Raw genomic sequence first — 18753 nt, 5'->3', positions numbered from 1 at the left:
AAAAGAAGAATACAACATATAAAGAAAGTCCTATTATCATCAGATTTCTCAGCAGAAACTTTACAAGCTAGAAGAGAGTGGACCCTAATATTTAAAGTCCTGAAAGAGAGGAACTTTCACCCAAGAATACTATACCCATCAAAGGTATCCTTCAAATATGAAGGAGAAATAAAAACATTCACAAACACAGAAAAGATGAGGGAATTTATCATCAGAAAACCCCCACTCCAGGAAATACTAAAGGGGGTTTTCCAACCAGATACAAAGAACAAAACCAAACCACAAGTAAAAGCTCCACCAAAAACACAATAAAACCAAATTTAAACTGTGACAACAAAAAAAAGGGGGGGAGGGGAGAGGACGGAGATTAATAGTAGCAAAGGATGATGGAGTGCAAAAACACTCATAAGATAGGGTACTACAATGAATATGGTAGGTACCCTTTTCATTAGTTAATGGTAAACACCCTTGAAAAAACCACCACAGAAGCACATGACTTAAAAAAGGTAGCAACAGAGAAAAGAAGTATAGAATACAAACATACAAAAACAAATGATAGAAAAACAAAAGAGAAGAATCAAATAAGATACAAAAATAACAGAAAGCAATTGCAATTTATAAAACGGCAATAGGGAACCCACAAGTGTTAATAATTACACTAAATGTAAATGGATTAAACTCATCAATAAAAAAAAACAGAGTAGCAGAATGGATTAAAAAAGAAATTCCAACTGTATGCTGCCTACAAGAAACACATCTAAGCAACAAGGATAAAAACAAATTCAAAGTGAAAGGCTGGAAAACAGTCCAAGCAAATAACATCCAAAAAAAAAGCAGGTATAGCAATACTCATATCTAATAATGCTGACTACAAGACAGCAAAGGTACTCAGAGGCAAAAATGGTCATTTCATAATGATAAAGGGGACACTGAATCAAGAAGACATTACAATCCTCAATATATATGCACCAAACCAAGGAGCACCAAAATATATGACAGCTACTTATTGACCTAAAAACAAAAACTGACAAAAATACAATCATACTTGGAGACCTCAATACATCGCTGATGGCTCTAGATCATTCATCCAAACAGAGAATCAATAAAGATATATTGGTCTTAAACAAAACACTAAAGCACCTGGATATGATAGACATCTACAGGACACTTCATCTCAAAGCGACAGAGTATACATTTTTCTCTAGTGTACATGGAACATTCTCAAGAATTAACCATATGTTGGGCCACAAAAATAACATCAGAAAATGCAGAAAAACTGAAATTGTACCAAGCATATTTTTTTATCATAAAGCCTTAAAATTAGAATTCAACTGCAAAAGAGGGGGAAAAAAACACAAAAATGTGGAAACTAAACAACATACTTTTAAAAAATGAATGGGTCAAAGAAGAAATAAGCGCAGAGATCAAAAGATATATACAGACAAATGAAAATGACAATATGACATATCAGAATCTCTGGGATGCAGCAAAAGGAGTAATAAGAGGAAAATTCATATCACTTCAGGCCTATATGAACAAACAAGAGAGAGCCCAAGTAAACCACTTAACTTCACACCTTAAGGAACTAGAAAAAAAGAACAAAGACAACGCAAAACCAGCTGAAGAAAGGAAATAATAAAAATCAGAGCAGAAATAAATGAAATAGAGAACAGAAAAACTATAGAAAAAATCAATAAAACAAGGAGCTGGTTCTTTGAAAAGATCAACAAAATTGACAAACCCTTGGCAAAACTCACCATGGAAAAAAGAGAGAGGACTCATATAAACAAAATCCAAAATGAAAGAGGAGAAATCACCACAGACATCATAGATATACAAAGAATTACTGTAGAATATTACGAAAAATTATATGTCACCAAATTCAACAATCTAGAAGAAATGGGTAAATTCCTAGAACAATACAACCTTCCTAGACTGAGTCATGAAGAAGCAGAAAGCCTAAACAGACCAATTAGCAGGGAGGAAATAGAAAAAACTATTAAAAACCTCCCCAAAAATAAAAGTCCAGGCCCAGACGGTTATACTAGTGAATTCTATCAAACATTCAAAGAAGACTTGGTTCCTATTCTATTCAAAGTCTTCCAAAAAATTGAAGAAGAAGCAATACTTCCAAACACATTTTATGAGGCCAACATAACCCTCATATCAAAACCTGGCAAGGATGGCACAAAGAAAGAAAACTACAGACCAATATCTCTAATGAATACAGATGCTAAAATACTAAACAAAATACTAGCAAATCAAATACAACAACATATTAAAAAAATAATACATCATGATCAAGTGGGATTCATCCCAGAATCTCAAGGATGGTTCAACATACGTAAAACGGTTAACGTAATACACCATATCAACAAAACAAAGAACAAAAACCACATGATCTTATCAATAGATGCAGAAAAGGCTTTCGATAAAATACAACACAATTTTATGTTTAAGACTCTCAACAAAATGGGTATAGAAGGAAAATATCTCAACATGATCAAGGCCATATATGATAAACCATCAGCTAACATCTTATTAAATGGCACAAAACTGAAGGCTTTCCCCCTTAAATCAGGAACAAGACAGGGTTGTCCACTCTCCACTCTTATTTAACGTGGTGCTACAAGCTCTGGCCAGAGCAATCAGACAAGACAAAGAAATAAAAGGCATCCATATCAGAAAAGAAAAAGTAAAAGTATCACTTTTTGCAGATGATATGATCCTATACATTGAAAACCCCAAACTTCACAAAAAGACTACTAGAAACAATAAACCAATACACTAAGGCCGCAGGATACAAAATTAACATACAAAAGTCCATAGCCTTTCTATATGCCAACAATGAAATATTAGAAAACGAACTCAAAAAAATAATCCCCTTCACAAATGCAACAAAAATAAATAAAATACCTAGGAATAAACATAACAAAGAATGTAAAGGACCTATAAACGAAATCTACAAAGCATTGTTAAGGGAAATCGAAAAAGATAAAAGGAGATGGAAAAATATTCCTTGTTCTTGGATAGGAAGAATAAATATAATCAAAATGGCCATATTACCCAAAGCAATCTATAAATTTAATGCAATTCCCATCAAAATTCTGATGACATTCTTTAAAGAAATGGAACAAAAAATCATCTGATTTATATGGAACTATTAAAACCCCAAATAGCCAAAGCAATCCTAAGGAAAAAGAATGAAGCTGGGGTCATTACAATACCTGACTTCAAACTATATTATAGGGCCATGACAATCAAAACAGCATGGTATTGGCAGAAAAATAGACACTCAGACCAATGGAACAGAATAGAAAGTCCAGAAATAAAACCACATATATATGTTCAAATAATTTTCAATAAAGGGGCCAACAACACACAATGGAGAAAAGAAAGCCTCTTCAACAAATGGTGCTGGGAAAACTGGAAAGCCACATGCAAAAGAAAAGAAACTCGACTACAGTTTGTCCTCTTGTACAAAAATTAATTCAAAATGGATCAAAGACCTAAATATAAGACCTGAAACAATAAAGTACATAGAAGAAGACATAGGTACTCAACTCAGGGACCTGGGTTTTAAAGAGCATTTTATGAATTTGACTCCAAAGGCAAGGGAAGTGAAGGCAAAAGTAAATGAATGGGACTACATCAGAATAAAAAGTTTTTGCTCAGCAAGAGAAACTGACAACAAAATAAACAGAAAGTCAACTAAATGGGAAATGATATTTTCAAACAACAGGTCAGATAAAAGCCTAAATATCCAAAATATACAAAGAATTCATAAAACTCAATAACAAACAAACAATCCAATAAAAAAAATGGGAAGAGGACATGAACAGACACTTCTCCCAGGAAGAAATACAAATAGCCAACAGATATATGAAAAGATGCTCATCTTCATTAGTTATTAGAGAAATGCAAATCAAAACTACAATGAGATACCACCTCACACCTGTTAAATTAGTTATTATCAACAAGACAAGTAATAGCAAATGTTGGAGAGGCTGTGGAGAAAAAGGAACCCTCATACACTGTTGGTGGGAATGTAAAATAGTACAACCATTATAGAAGAAAGTATGGTGGTTCCTCAAAAAACTGAAAATAGAACTACCTTATGACCCAGCAATCCCTCTTCTGGGTATATACCCCAAAAACTCAGAAACATTGATATGTAAAGACACATGTAGTCCCATGTTCATTGCAGCACTGTTCACAGTGGCCAAGACATGGAAACAACCAAAAAGCCCTTCAATAGAAGACTGGATAAAGAAGATGTGGCACATATACACTATGAAATACTACTCAGCCATAGGAAATGATGACATCGGATCATTTACAACAAAATGGTGGGATCTTGATAACATTATACAGAGTGAAATAAGTAAATCAGAAAAAAACAAGAACTACATGATTCCATACATTGGTGGGACATAAAAACGAGACTAAGAGACATGGACAAGAGTGTGGTGGTTACGGGAGGGGGGGGGAGCGGGGGGGGAAGGAAAAGGGAGGGGAAGGAGCACAAAGAAAACTAGATAGAAGGTGACAGAGGACAATCTGACTTTGGGTGATGGGTATGCACATAATTGAATGACAAGATAACCTAGACATGTTTTCTTTAAATATATGTACCCTGATTTATTGATGTTACCCCATTAACATTAATAAAAATTTATTTATTAAAAAAATACATAAAATGCCTTAAATTGTGAAAAAACAAATAAATAAGTAAACAAAAGGCATATTCACCAAATTATTTTCTATATATATATAATAACAAGACAAAGCCCAAAATGGTTCCATGGACCACTTTTTTTTAACTTCAATAATTAACATCATGAGTCAAAATTAATCTTTTATATCTACCCCAAGCATTATTATTCTTTTAACCAACAACTAAGGAAAAATATATAAGAATATCTGTCCATAATAGAAGCAAGATTACCCTTGATTATTGGTATTTCAATAAACAGAATCCATCACATATCACTAAATTTCTAAAACATCAAATGAGAAAACCCTATTCCAATCAAGAGTAGCCAAGAACTCCTGGCATTCTTGCCTTTATCCATAAGTATGAGCTTTCTTATCTTCAAGGGATGGGTTATTTGCTGTTTGAGGGGAAAAAGAGAGTAAGAGTAAAAACTGCTTTCATGCGGTTTTTTTTCTTGCCAGAATGATGGGGTCACATCTTTACTGTCTGACTTAGCTTTCGTGTGAAACCAATGACTTGTTATTCCACTACACTCTTATGTATCTGAGAAGTCCCTATTAATTCTTCAAAAATCTTCTTCTCTCTGACTTCTAACCTGTGCCCCACCTGCCTGATCATAAATGTGATCACTCTCTTTGTAACTTGCATATACCTTTATTACTGAACTTATGACAATGTTGAAATGATTTGTCTATTACTCCTACTAGTTGATATCACTGAGGAAGTGGCTCACATTCCTCATATGTTTAGAGTTTTATAGTCTATATGGTACCAAACTGAGAGCTGAACTGAAGATCTAAGTTTAAGAGTACCCATCTGAAAGATAGTAAAGAGGAAAGGAGAATGATCCATAAGGAAAAGATGACTAAAAAGTACAGAATAAAAATTTAACAAGGTAAAAATTACAATGGAGACAGAAAACAGCCCGTTGGATACTAAAACTGAGTATGTCAAATGGAAAATTAGCTCAAAAATGCTCCCAAGACTCAGAGAAAATACAAAAAAGAGGACTAATCCTTAAAATACAAGAAGCACATAAAAAGAGCAGGTAGAAGTAAGAAAGCACAGGTCTTTGATAAGCTAAAGAAGTACTTCTGCCTAAAAATGCAAAGCTGGCTTTATACCAGAGAAAATTAGACAAAAAATCCCAAAAAAACAACAGATGTATCTGGTGATTTTTAAATATTATTTCAAGAGTTTTTAAAAAAACTTACCAGGAAACCAGGCAGGAAAAAAAATTACTAACATAGAAACAAATATTCAGTTCGACATCAAACTTTTTTTGCAGATGACATGCCAGAAACCACTAAAGCACATGTCGAGTTTTGAGAATTAAAGGTTTTCACCCAGAAATTCTAGAGCCACCCCAATCTTCATTCACATTCATGGGCAAAAGGATGTTTCTTTTAGTAACACACACACACACACACACACACGCACGTGTGCACCAAAAGGCCATTTATATAACACTTGGTTTGTATTGGTGCTCAGCTGGTTATATTAACGTCTCTAATTTCACAACAATCTTGTGCTAGTGGTATTCTGTTTTTAGATAAGGAAACTGAGGCAACAAGAGAATATCTCCCTTGTCTGAGTGTACCAAGACGGTGAATAGCCCAAAAGAGACTCGTGACAGCACCCTGCCCTGACTTGAAACATCCCACCACTCGCTTGTCCTAAAATAACAACCAAGAATGACTCAGTTTGTAGACAGGTCACACAAAGTTATTGCAAGCATGAAATATAAAACCGGGTAGTAAAATACAGAACTAAGTCTAAATCACTGTTAGCGTGATTATAAAATAAATCAAACATGAAGCATAATTCTTTATATGTAAGACATATAAGAAGTATATAAGAAATATATTTGCTCTGAAAGGCTACTTTACATAAACAATAAAAAGAACTCCCCCAAATTATCAAAACTGGCTTATAAAAAAAGGAGAGACCCTGAATCAGCCATGGGAATTCTTTTAAACTGTCAGAAGAGAAAACAGAAGAAAGAGACCTTTGGAAGGAGAGGGAGTCTATCCAGCTTTCACAGAACACACTATTCCTGTGCTCTCTGCAGTGTTCCAGAACACAGAAGGAGAGGCAACGACTCCTGACTCACGTTGGCCCAAACTTTAATAACTGAAAAATCAAAACCCTAAGGAATTAAATTTTGCATATCAAATCCAGTAGTCTTAAAAGACAGATATTATTATTAAGCAACAACAGCATTTTAAATATTTTTCATGGCACCATACCAAGAAAAATCAAAGGATAGAATATTACGTCACAGCAAAACTTTGCCAAAACTCACAGCTGAATTTTATCCAAAATACAATAAGTCATTTAAAGTTTGGGCTAATAGTCTATCCACTGTGCCAACTGGCCAGGGCTCTTTTAAGAATTTAAATGTCTTCTTGATTTGATAATATTTTATAATGCTTAAATTTATTCCTCTAATAATTACCCCCTCATTTCATGTATTTTCATATATTTTAATATATGAAAAAATTATACTGTTTATTAATAGTTACTCAAAAAATGTTAATTATATTTTCATCAAAATTTCTTTCACAATTCATATGCATTATTCATAATAAACAATAAAAAAATCAAGAAGTACTACTTGCCAATGCCAGTTAAATGTTGATTTTCAACCAATATGCAATTCTTATATAACCTACTGAGAAAAAATAATAAAAGGATGTCCTTATATCTTCTCTAAATCATATAAAATGAGGTTTTTTCTAAAATGTAGTTAACTATATATTTTCCCCTCTTCTTGTTCAAAATCTACTGTCCTATGTTATTTCATCATTAGAAATTTAAGTAACAATATTTCTCAAAGTGAATTCTTATTTCTAGAACTCTCTCTCATGAAATAGTCCATTTTCTTTGCTTTCTGCTGTTCGGCAAGGCAGCCTTTTCTTGCCTGTGGTTTTTTGTGGGTTTTTTTTGTATTTTTTTCTGAAGCTGGAAACGGGGAGGCAGTCAGACAGACTCCCGCATGCGCCCGACCAGGATCCACCTGGCATGCCCACCAGGGGGCGATGCTCTGCCCATCTTGGGGCATCGCTCTGCCACAATCAGAGCCATTCTAGCACCTGAGGCAGAGGCCACAGAACCATCCTCAGCGCCTGGGCCAACTTTGCTCCAGTGGAGCCTTGGCTGCGGGAGGGGAAGAGAGAGACAGAGAGGAAGGAGAGGGGGAGGGGTGGAGAAGCAAATGGGCGCTTCTCCTGTGTGCCCTGGCCGGGAATCGAACCTGGGACTCCTGCACGCCAGGCCGATGCTCTACCACTGAGCCAACTGGCCAGGGCCGCCTGTGGTTTTTTTAACTTTCTTTTCTACCCTTCAGGCACTGAATTTTAAGAGACATAACAGAAGTAAAACAGGCATGATCATCTAAAACCCTATTGTAAATATCTTAAGTATCTAAAGTTCACTATGTACATAATATAGTATTTATGAATTCATATGCCTGTACTCAAAACCTTTTTACCTTTATATTAAAGACCCAAATAAACATCCACAAGTCTTTTTCTTTATTAAGAATTCTTTTTAGGTACGTTTCCTTTATATGATTAACGTCTAACATCTCCATTTAATCCCATCATTTACAGAAGTATAAATAAATAAATAGGTTTAAAATAAAATATGGTTGCTCTAAGTCAACACCAATTTGAATGCTTGAAGTTATCTGGTCATTCCTGAGTTCTCCTTTTTGGTGAAAGTTTCCAGTGCTCAGGCGATGCAAAGAACAGGCACAGCAGACAAAAGCTTCTGTTCTATGGTATTTAAACAGAAAGAACTATGTAGATAATCTAGTTCAAGTTCTCTTTTTATACATCTAAAAAACTAAGACACAATTCCAAAAGATATTCATCTGCTTTGTTAAGAATCAGACAGAGCCTCTTAGCTTCTGACATCAGGTGCTCCTTTTCAGACAACGGGCTGTCCTTCCTGCTGCAGTAGACATAATTCAGCACTCTCTGAATTTAAGACTGAAGTTTCCAAACAGGTATAGGTCACATGCAAGCAAAAGTACAGTGTCAGATATGATCAGTTACACTCCTTTGTTCAGAAATTTAACTCTAGCCTGACCAGCTGGTGGCACAGTGGATACAGCATCGGACTGGGATGCAGAGGACCCACGTTCCAAATGCCGAGGTCGCTGGCTTGAGCTCACCAGCTTGAGCCCAGGTCACTGGCTTGAGCAAGAGGTCACTTGGTCTGCTGTAGCCCCCCCAGTCAATGCATATATGAAAAAGTAATCAATGAATAACTAAGGTGCCACAATGAAGAACTGATGCTTCTCATCTCTCTCCCTTCCTGTCTGTCCCTATCTGGTCCTTTCACTGTCTCTGTCTCAGTCATAAAAAAAAAAAAAAAAAAAAAAAAGTTTAACTCTATTATAATTTCATGGTAAACAACATCACAAGTGTGTGTTTTTTTATTTTTTTAGGTTGATGAAACCTTACTAAACCAACTGCTGACACTTGCAAGTGCTTACCTTGTCTATTAAGTGCATGACGGCACTGAGCTGTTCATCAGTGTTCTCTGTGGCCACTTTCATGACGATGCTGTGGAGCACTCTGTTGAGAATGTCACCATCCAGGGGCTGCTGTAGTTGATCTGCAAGCCCCCAGACAGCCTGCAAATCTGCATCAGAAACAAGAGTGATGTTGGCAGTCCCGTACACTTTATCAATTTTGGCACCACCTTTTGGGTCAAAAAGCACCACCTGGAAGCGTTTAGGAAATGGATTTAAAGATCCTGTCTCTGGGGTTAGGAGGACATCCAATACGGCACTTCTCTGGCCGGGTTCGAAGACCAGCGTGCCTTCAGTTCTCACAAAATCCTTCCCGGAGAGAGCTGGAGATATGAGAGCACGGCCCACTGTTTCAGCACTCCGCAACTCCTAGAAAGGAACCAACATGCTTCAGAGAAGGTGCAAGTCCTCTGATCTTGTCCAGAATAAACTCTTACTCCTGAAACAGGGGCTAGTTCTCTTAAGCATACTGATGGGCCATAACAACATTACAACAAAAGCACTGGGTTTATATTTTTTCTTATCTTCTAAGGTAAGTTAGAGGGGAAAATGTCCCATCGTACAATAATGAGGCTAGAGAAGACAGATGCCTTAAAGCAGTGGTCCCTAACCCCTGGGTCGTGGACCGGTACCAGTCCGTGGGCCATTTGGTACTGGTCCGCAGAGAAAGAATAAATAACTTACATTATTTCCATTTTATTTATATTTAAGTCTGAACAATGTTTTATTTTTTAAAAATGACCAGATTCCCTCTGTTACATCCGTCTAAAACTCACTCTTGACGCTTGTCTCGTTCACGTGATACATTTATCCATCCCACCCTAAAGGCCGATCGTGAAAATATATTTTTTCTGACATTAAACCGGTCCGTGGCCCAAAAAAGGTTGGGGACCACTGGCTTAGAGTACACCAGGAGATAGGATAACAACTGTTGCTCATGCCTCAAAGAATCTCTCTAATTGTGAACGCACTAAAAAAATTGTGCTTTAAATAACACCTGCTGCAAAATATAAGTATGGAGGAAAAGAGGGAATATTTGCATTGTCATTTTCACCTGGAAATTTGGGAAGGATGGGGTTTGTGGGAGTTAAGAGAAAACAGAGGGAAGGAGGAGAAACAAGTCTCTGTTATTTTTACTTAGATACAAAAATACCTTAAGGAACAGGGAAGTTGGGCATCTATACCTCTGAATTTCTTCAAATTGTGGCTATTAAATATTTTTGGAAACTGAAGCATGAGAACTTAAGTCAAGGAAGAATCAAAGTAATGTGCATTTATTTACTATGTGCAAACAAATATTAAACTCCTAATACCTGCCAGTAGTTGACATACTGTGGCTACAGATATGAACAACAGACTACCTTCACTCATGGAACCTAGCAAAGGACATACATCAGTGGTTCTCAACCTGTGGCTCGCCACCCCGGCAGGGGTCAAACGACCAAAACACAGGGGTCGCCTAAAGCCATCGGAAATACATATTTTATTTAAAAATGTATTGTATAATAAATATGTATTTTCCGATGGCTTTAGGCGACCCGTGTTTTGGTCGTTCGACCCCCGCCGGGATCGCGACCCATAGGTTGAGAACCGCTGACATAGATAGTAAGAAAGTTGTGGAATTAATAATACAACTTTACATGAAGATGAATTCTCTGAAGAAAAAGAAGACTAGGTAGGGGCATTCAGGGTGAAGGTAAGGGCACTATTTTATATTTAAGATAAGGTTGCTCAGGGAAGCTTTTAAGAGACATTTGAGCAGAGACTTCAGTGACATAAGGAATAAGCCACACGAGGATCTGGGGGGATATATTCCAGGCAGAAGGAACAGCAAATACAAAGACCCCGAGGATGAGCCAGGACAATATAATTGTAAGAGGGTAAAAGTACAAGACGCTGGAGTCAGAAAGGTGGGCGGGGGCCAGATCCCATACATCTACTTTACAAAGAGTGGCAAAGGACACTGAAGCATTCCAGGAGAGTGACACATTTTATTTCCTATCTTTATAACTATTCTGGCTCTCAGGGGATATGCTGTAGGAGGCAAGAAGAGACAGAAGGTTTCTGCGTTAGTTCATATAAAAAATAATGGTAACTTGAAATAGGGTTGTATGAGTAGAAAGAGAAAGTTGGGCTCAGATTGGGGATATACTTTGACTGTTGAGTCAATTAATTCAATGTCAGGTAGAAGGAGAACTGAAGCCTGATGAGTGGTAGTGCAGTGGACAGAGCATCGACCTGGGCGGCTAAGGTCCCATGTTCGAAACCCCGAGGTTGCTGGCTTGAGTACAAGCTCACTTGGCTTGAGCACAAGCTCATTGACTTGAGCCAGCAGGCTCACCAACTTGAGCACGGGGTCACCACCTTGAGCGTGGGATCATATAACATGATCCCATTGTCGCTGGCTTGAGCCCAAAAGTCACTGGCTTGAGCAAGGGATCACTGGCTCAGTTTGAGCCACCAGTCAAGGCATGTATGAGAAGGAATCAATCAACAAGCAAAAAATGACAAGACTGAGGGTTGATACCTCTCATCTCTCTCCCTTTCTATGTGTGTGTTTCTCTCGCTACAAAAGAAAAAAAAGAGAATTGAGGACATTTGCTTCGATGAAGCGTAAAAAACATAGTTAAGGGGAGAAATCAGAGTTATTTCTTATACATATTAAGCCTGACATGCCTTTTAAACATTCAAATGAGGATGTCAAGTAGGAGCAATCAGCTATATGAATCTAGATCAGGGTGGTGAAGAGGATGGTAATAAAATTTCAGGAATCTTCATTTTAAAGATGCTATCTGAAGAAACAAATCTGAATGGTCTGTCCCCGGTGCACCCCATTACTTGATGGTCAGGAAGACCAACTAGGCAACAGGAAGGAGCTGCCAGTGAGGTAATGTCTAAGAGTAGAAAAGGGTGATGTGCCAGCAGCCCAAAGGAGAAGAGCATGCTTCCAGAAAGAGGAAGTGACCACGTGTGTCAAAACACAAAAGATCAATGAAGATAAAGGGTTTTTAAGAACACTGGCAGCAAAATGGTAAAATCAGAACAAAACAAAAACAAAACACCTTGTTGAGGTGAACACCACCAAAGTCTATCATCTTCAGAATGGATAAAGTATCCATTGGACTATTGTGTCATGATGAAACTTAAAGAACTACACACATCAACTTGGGTATTTCTCAGAAACACATTGTTGAGCAAAAAGTACACCAAACACAACACAATTGGCAGAATGTCATCTGCATAATTTCCAAAACAGGCAGACCTAAACAGCATATAATAAGTGGTAACACTATGCAAAAAAACAAGGGAATAATTCAACATGAAATTCAGAACATAGGTTACCTGTAAGATGAGGAGACGTTATCCTGCAGGAAAAAGCAGGATGGCATGAAAGAAGGGTTTGTAGAGTCTAGTTCTCTGATCTTGACAAGGCTGAATTTCTAAAGCTAGGTAGTGGTGACTTTATTACTATAAACTTCATACACACATTTGTGCATTGTGTTCTAGTAGGATTTCACTATTCAGACATTAAAAGGAAATGGAATAATCAAAAATGTTCTTGTGTTTATAAAATACATATAAAAAAGAAACACTATGCAATTTAAACAAAACAATGGAAATCAATAAAAAATAGCCTTTGAATAGAATAGGCAATGTGAGAATAAGAAGGAAAAGTAGGTTCTTTTTTGAGCTTGTATGCCCTAGGCTAATATACAGATATATAAATGAAAGGATTTTAAGTTGTTTTCTAACTTTGGCTTAGCTATAACCCTATTAAATTTAATGATAACTAGAATGAGTAATATTTTCATTATCTTAAAATTTTATATCCCTTAACTTTTTATTACAAATATGTAGATATAAGGGAACTAATGCTAAGACTATAGTATTTATGTACTGGGAATGCTGACCTACAACAGGGGATGTACACTACACCTACTGGTTTAATTACATTATGAAAATCTATTTAAAGAAGTAAAATGAAGATTGGTATCATCGTAACAGAATAGCAACTTGGTCCCTAATTATTTTCTCATTCCTGCCAGCTACTGGAAAATAGAATTATATGTCCTTGCCTTCTAGTAATATGCCTAGCATTGAAGAGAGAAAATGCAGGGGCAATGAAGAAATAGGAAAAGAAAATAATACAAGAAGTGAAACTTTTATTTCTAATGTTTAAAATTAAACTTTTTATTTTGAGATAAATGTAGATCCACATGCAGTTGCAAGAAATAATAGAGTGATCTCCTGTACCCTTTACCCAGTAGCCCTCACTGGTAACATTTGCATAACTAAACCAGATAGCAACCAGGATACTGACATTGATATAGTCAAGCTGGAGAGCCACTGGGATTTCCATCAACACAGGGATCCTTCACGTGCTTACAGTGCTATGAAAATACTATCAGTAACATGCTGGTGGCAGTATGTGTTTTGCAAGGAATCATTTATTAGTATTTAGAATCTTATTTTGGCAACTTCAATTCCCTTCTCATATGAGAATACAAAATACAGTGTGCCTCAGATCTCTTTAGCATCTGTTCTTCATCTCCAGTTGCCTTCTTTCACTCTACAGAAGTCATATATATTTCATGGGAGAAAAAGAAGAAATCGTGTATTTTTTTTTCTCATTTCTCTTCCTACTTTAAATGCTCAAAGGAAAAATAATGCCAAAATTTCCCTACTATGAATCATTCTTTTTGTGTCCTACCACTTCAGAGCTACAGTATATGATGGAGTTTATTTATAGATTCTCATATGATAGAGTTCTGTCTTCTTGTCTGCCAAGCTGCGGGTTCTGTCTTAAGGACAAGCTTTTCTGCCTGGCAAGCGTCCAGGACCGCTTACTCCTCCGAGCCCTAGTCTCCCCCTCCCGTCCCTGACAGACGTGCTCCAGTGCAGCGGTGGCTCAGGTATTATAGTTCATGCACAGAATGTTCTACGTGTTTGATACAACCAAGAGTATACTACACAGTACTTTGTCAAAAAACAAAACAAACAAAAACAAAAAATATTGAAACATTGAGGCCTAAAGAACCATGAGGTTTGGAATCTTTCAAACAGGGGAAATGGTGGCACTATCTGAAATGGCAGTTTCTAAACTGTGGTGTCTTCGAGTTATATGAGTCAAAAAGAAAAATAAGAAAAAGAGAGAGGGGGGGCAAGTTTCAATTCCTACAATCATGCTTTAAATAGAGTAGGTAACACTTTTGGTTTAATGTAGGAAAATTTTGCTGCTAAAACAAACTAAAAAATAACACTGGAAAGGTGTATGATTTTGTCTGAACCAATCTTGGATCCAATCACTTCATGTTATATAATATTGCTCTTGGGAATCTCTGGGAACCTACCTAGTTCCCTCTTTCACCTGATGTCACCTAATGAGATGGATATGAAAAGTGGCAGTAACACCACATGAACTTACAAATTTAGAGAAACATAAAGATCAGTTAGCGTTTGAAGTTCTGGAGAAGATTTTCAACTAGTTCAACTATCAACAGTAAAAGACCATTACTTTCTGTTTCTGGTCGTAGAGAGTTCCACTGTGCAGAGATGTTAACTCTCTAGAGATCTTACAGAGCAGATCTATGCAAGAAGTTGTCACTGCACAATTAGCTTTTTCAAAAGAAAGAAAAATACAAAAGACTATCATTTTGAAACATCATCTAAATGAAAAAAACTGAACTCTTTCAAGGATGAAGCTCATATAATAAATAAAATGTGAATTATGGTGGCATCATAAGAAAATAACATCACAATTATTCTTCATTTCTTTACATATGCTATAGGTTAAAAAAGAAAATCTCATGTTTTATGTTAATAGGTATCCCATGCTTACCTGGGTCCTGAAGTTAACAGACATCATTAGTCCTGTCCCTGAATCTCTGGCCACCTGCAAACTGATTAAAGTGGCCTTTCTCTGAGCCACCGGTAGCCGAGAGCCCACAGGAAAATACATGAGGCATTGCAGTTCATCACTCTGTAATAATTTAATCTGTGCAAATCTGGCACTATTATTTATTGCTGCTCCAGCAGTTACTTCATACAGTTCCACAAAAAAATACATTTCAACTTGTGGTATCTGATGATGAAAAAAAGGAAAAAAAGGATATTAATATATCTCTATTTTTAGGTAATTCTGATGCTAAGAATTAGTACTATTCATACATATAATTACAGAAATAAATGTATATTTAGAATACAGTCTATATAATTATAGAATTAAATTCTTATGTTAGATTATCACAGAATTTATATTCTTTTAGGACTAAAAGAATGGTGTTTCTTTAAGAAACACCATTATTCTCCCTGGATAAACTCCTCACTAGAAAATCAATGACAGAAGACCACTTTATGTGAATGTACTTCAATAAGCAAAAGCATAAATAAAATATACTCATACAATAAAATGCTATTTAACAGTTAAAAGGAGTGAATTATTTTAATACTTTTCAACATGGATGAATTTAAAAACATGATAATGAGTGAAAAAAATCAAGTTGTGTATTATGTTTAGTATGATACAATAAATGTAAAGTTAAAAATTACACACAACTTACTACATATCACTAATGGATATTTATTTAAAGATTTAAAAATGCCATGACAAGTTGGCTCAGGTGGAGGGGTTGGGTTGGGAACAGGGCAGAACATGGAGTTGGAGAATGTCACTGTACAGAGGAAAAAAAGAGAGCTTCCACTTTGTCAGTAAGGTTTTCTTTTTAAAAAGTTAAACATAACATGACCAAATATCGATAAGAGTCAATTTGGTAATTTTATGTACTTTACAAACTTCAGTATCAAATAAGTCTAATTTAGTTTGTTGATTACAGTTTGCTCATTTATTACCTCAGTTCTTTCTCAATAATCTCAAATAATTTATTTTCTAAAGCCTGCATTCAATTTTAGGATATACTACCAATCACCTGCTTTTACTTACTCACTCTTAGACAATAATCTAAATATTTTAGCAGCATTGCTAGATTTCTGTCTTAACTCAAACTAAGCTGATGCATTTTCAACTGCATTTGCCATTGCCTTATTTGATATAATACAATGTTTTAATTTATCAGCAAGGGCCTCATTTGTTTTGTGACAATTAAAAATCGTTTTTATTGACTTTAGAGAAAGGAAGAGAGAAACATTAATATGTTATTCACTTATTTATGCAATCATTTGGTTGATTCTTGCACGTGTCCTGAGTGGGGATCAAACTCACAGCCTTGGTGTATTGAGATCTCTAACCAACTAAACTAACTGTCCAGGGTTGTTTTGTGATAATTTTAAGGTGACTTACCATGTTGTTTATGTCATGAAATAATACAATACACTCTTTAGTATTATCCAAGAATAAGTCATATCTTAGTCACACTGTAACTGAACTTAATCTTCCTTTATAATCCGAAGAAATATGTTTAGATTTCCTATGGCACATGCCATTCGTTACAATTCTACAGCAGTAACTACTGAAATATGAAGATAACTGTATTCTTCCCACTCCTTAGAAACAAATTTTGGAAATATATTAATCTGAAACACTCGGAAATTATGAGTATCTTTATTCAAGAACTATCATTCCCTAATGGCCAAGTGAATTAAAGTCACAATAGCTTCATTGAACTAATTATTTCAGCATTACATTATTTTATTTTTCAACTGATTATATTACAACATAGACTCTTGTCTTTATTTTCCAGTAAAATATTTCTTCTCATTGTGATAATGATTAGAACATTACTGATAAACACTTAAGAGTCAAAAGAATATGCTATAATCTAAATAAAGAACCATCTAAAATTGAACAGTATATAGATGGGTACCACCACATAATCTGACTACACACAAAAAGAATCTTCCCGTCTTATAAAGAAATACACTATTTAAATAATATATTGTTGAACATATTGAAATATATTGTGAAACCAAACCCCACAGATCATATCTAAACCTCTCTAGACTTAGATATGACTAGAGACCTCACAAGAATCTATTTCCTGTGTAAATGCCTGCAAGTTCCTTTCCTAGTTAGGTCAGAAGTGTTCCAGGATGAGTTTTGTCCAACTAGTATAAAATTATTTTTCCTGGGTAAAATATTTGCTCAGTAGCCATTAAAGTAATAATTAATCCATATCTTTGTTACTTTTTTTTTTTTTTTTTTGTATTTTTCTGAAGCCGGAAACAGGGAGAGACAGTCAGACAGACTCCTGCATGCGCCCGACTGGGATCCACCCAGCACGCCCACCAGGAGCGATGCTCTGCCCACCAGGGGGCAATGCTCTGCCCCTCCGGGGCATCGCTCTGCCGCGACCAGAGCCACTCTAGCGCCTGGGGCAGAGGCCAAGGAGCTATCCCCAGCGCCCGGGCCATCTTTGCTCCAATGGAGCCTTGGCTGCGGGAGGGGAAGAGAGAGACAGAGAGGAAGGAGGGGGGGGGGGGTGTGGAGAAGCAAATGGGCGCTTCTCCTATGTGCCCTGGCCGGGAATCAAACCCGGGTCACCCGCACGCCAGGCCAACGCTCTACCGCTGAGCCAACCAGCCAGGGCCTTACTTATTTTTTTTAAATACTTGTAACATATTTAAACAATATGTTTAGTTTAAACAGATTTTGTGGGTTAAGATTGTGCTTCCTAATTAGCTATTATCTTGATACATTTTGCTAATATAGAACCATTAGCTACAACAGCAAAGAAAGGGGAAGTCCAAAAGACAAGTTTTAATCTTAGCCCAGTAGTTGACTAGGAAAAGTTACTTAAATACTGCATAAGTTGAAAATGAAAGTACTGAATAACTGTTGAGATGACAATCAGAGATACGATTGAGTAGAAAAACTATGAGCTGAGCGTCAGGACATTGGATTGAGTTTAGGCCAGTGGTCCCCAAACTACGGCCCGCGGGCCACATGCGGCCCCCTGAGGCCATTTATCCGGCCCCGCCACTCTTCTGGAAGGGTACCTCTTTCATTGGTGGTCAGTGAGAGGAGCATAATTCCCATTGAAATATTGGTCAGTTTGTTGATTTAAATTTACTTGTTCTTTATTTTAAATATTGTATTTGTTCCCGTTTTGTTTTTTTAGTTTAAAATAAGATATGTGCAGTGTGCATAGGAATTTGTTCATAGTTTTTTTTATTGTCCGGCCCTCCAATGGTCTGAGAGACAGTGAACTGGCCTCCTGTGTAAAAAGTTTGGGGACCCCTGGTTTAGGCCCATCATTAATCAGTGATGTAATTCAATAAATGAATGTGTAGTGTTTGCTGCGTTGTGATGCTGTAACGCCCCTATCTCTAGTTTTGATGTAGCTACTGCTCAATCACTAAACCACCCTAGTCTCCATTCCCATCCATTGTGAATAATAGTTACACCAACCTTTTCCACTGAAGGGTCAACTCCTCGCCAAGAACTGTGTGAAGAACCTTTCATTCATTATCTAATTTAATCTAACAGCCCTATTATTAACACCATCACATCTGGGAGGCTCAGGAAGGTTAAGTAACC

At 36.5% G+C, this 18753-nt stretch overlaps 1 protein-coding gene across 1 annotated transcript in view; it reads right to left on the bottom strand.

The window, feature by feature from the left end:
• Positions 1-18753, bottom strand: part of ADGRV1 (adhesion G protein-coupled receptor V1) — a 729252-nt gene that overhangs the window by 428545 nt on the left and 281954 nt on the right. The window contains exons 77-78 of the mRNA XM_066273806.1: positions 15100-15342; positions 9222-9629 (exon numbers count right to left, since the gene is read on the bottom strand). Of these exons, the coding sequence (XP_066129903.1) occupies positions 9222-9629; positions 15100-15342 (651 nt within the window). The remainder of the gene's footprint in view (positions 1-9221; positions 9630-15099; positions 15343-18753) is intronic.

This window comes from Saccopteryx bilineata, chromosome 4, assembly GCF_036850765.1.
Source record: "Saccopteryx bilineata isolate mSacBil1 chromosome 4, mSacBil1_pri_phased_curated, whole genome shotgun sequence".
Lineage (NCBI taxonomy): Eukaryota > Metazoa > Chordata > Mammalia > Chiroptera > Emballonuridae > Saccopteryx > Saccopteryx bilineata.
Note: the sequence above shows the minus strand (reverse complement) of the source record. Positions and strands in the feature narration are given on the sequence as shown.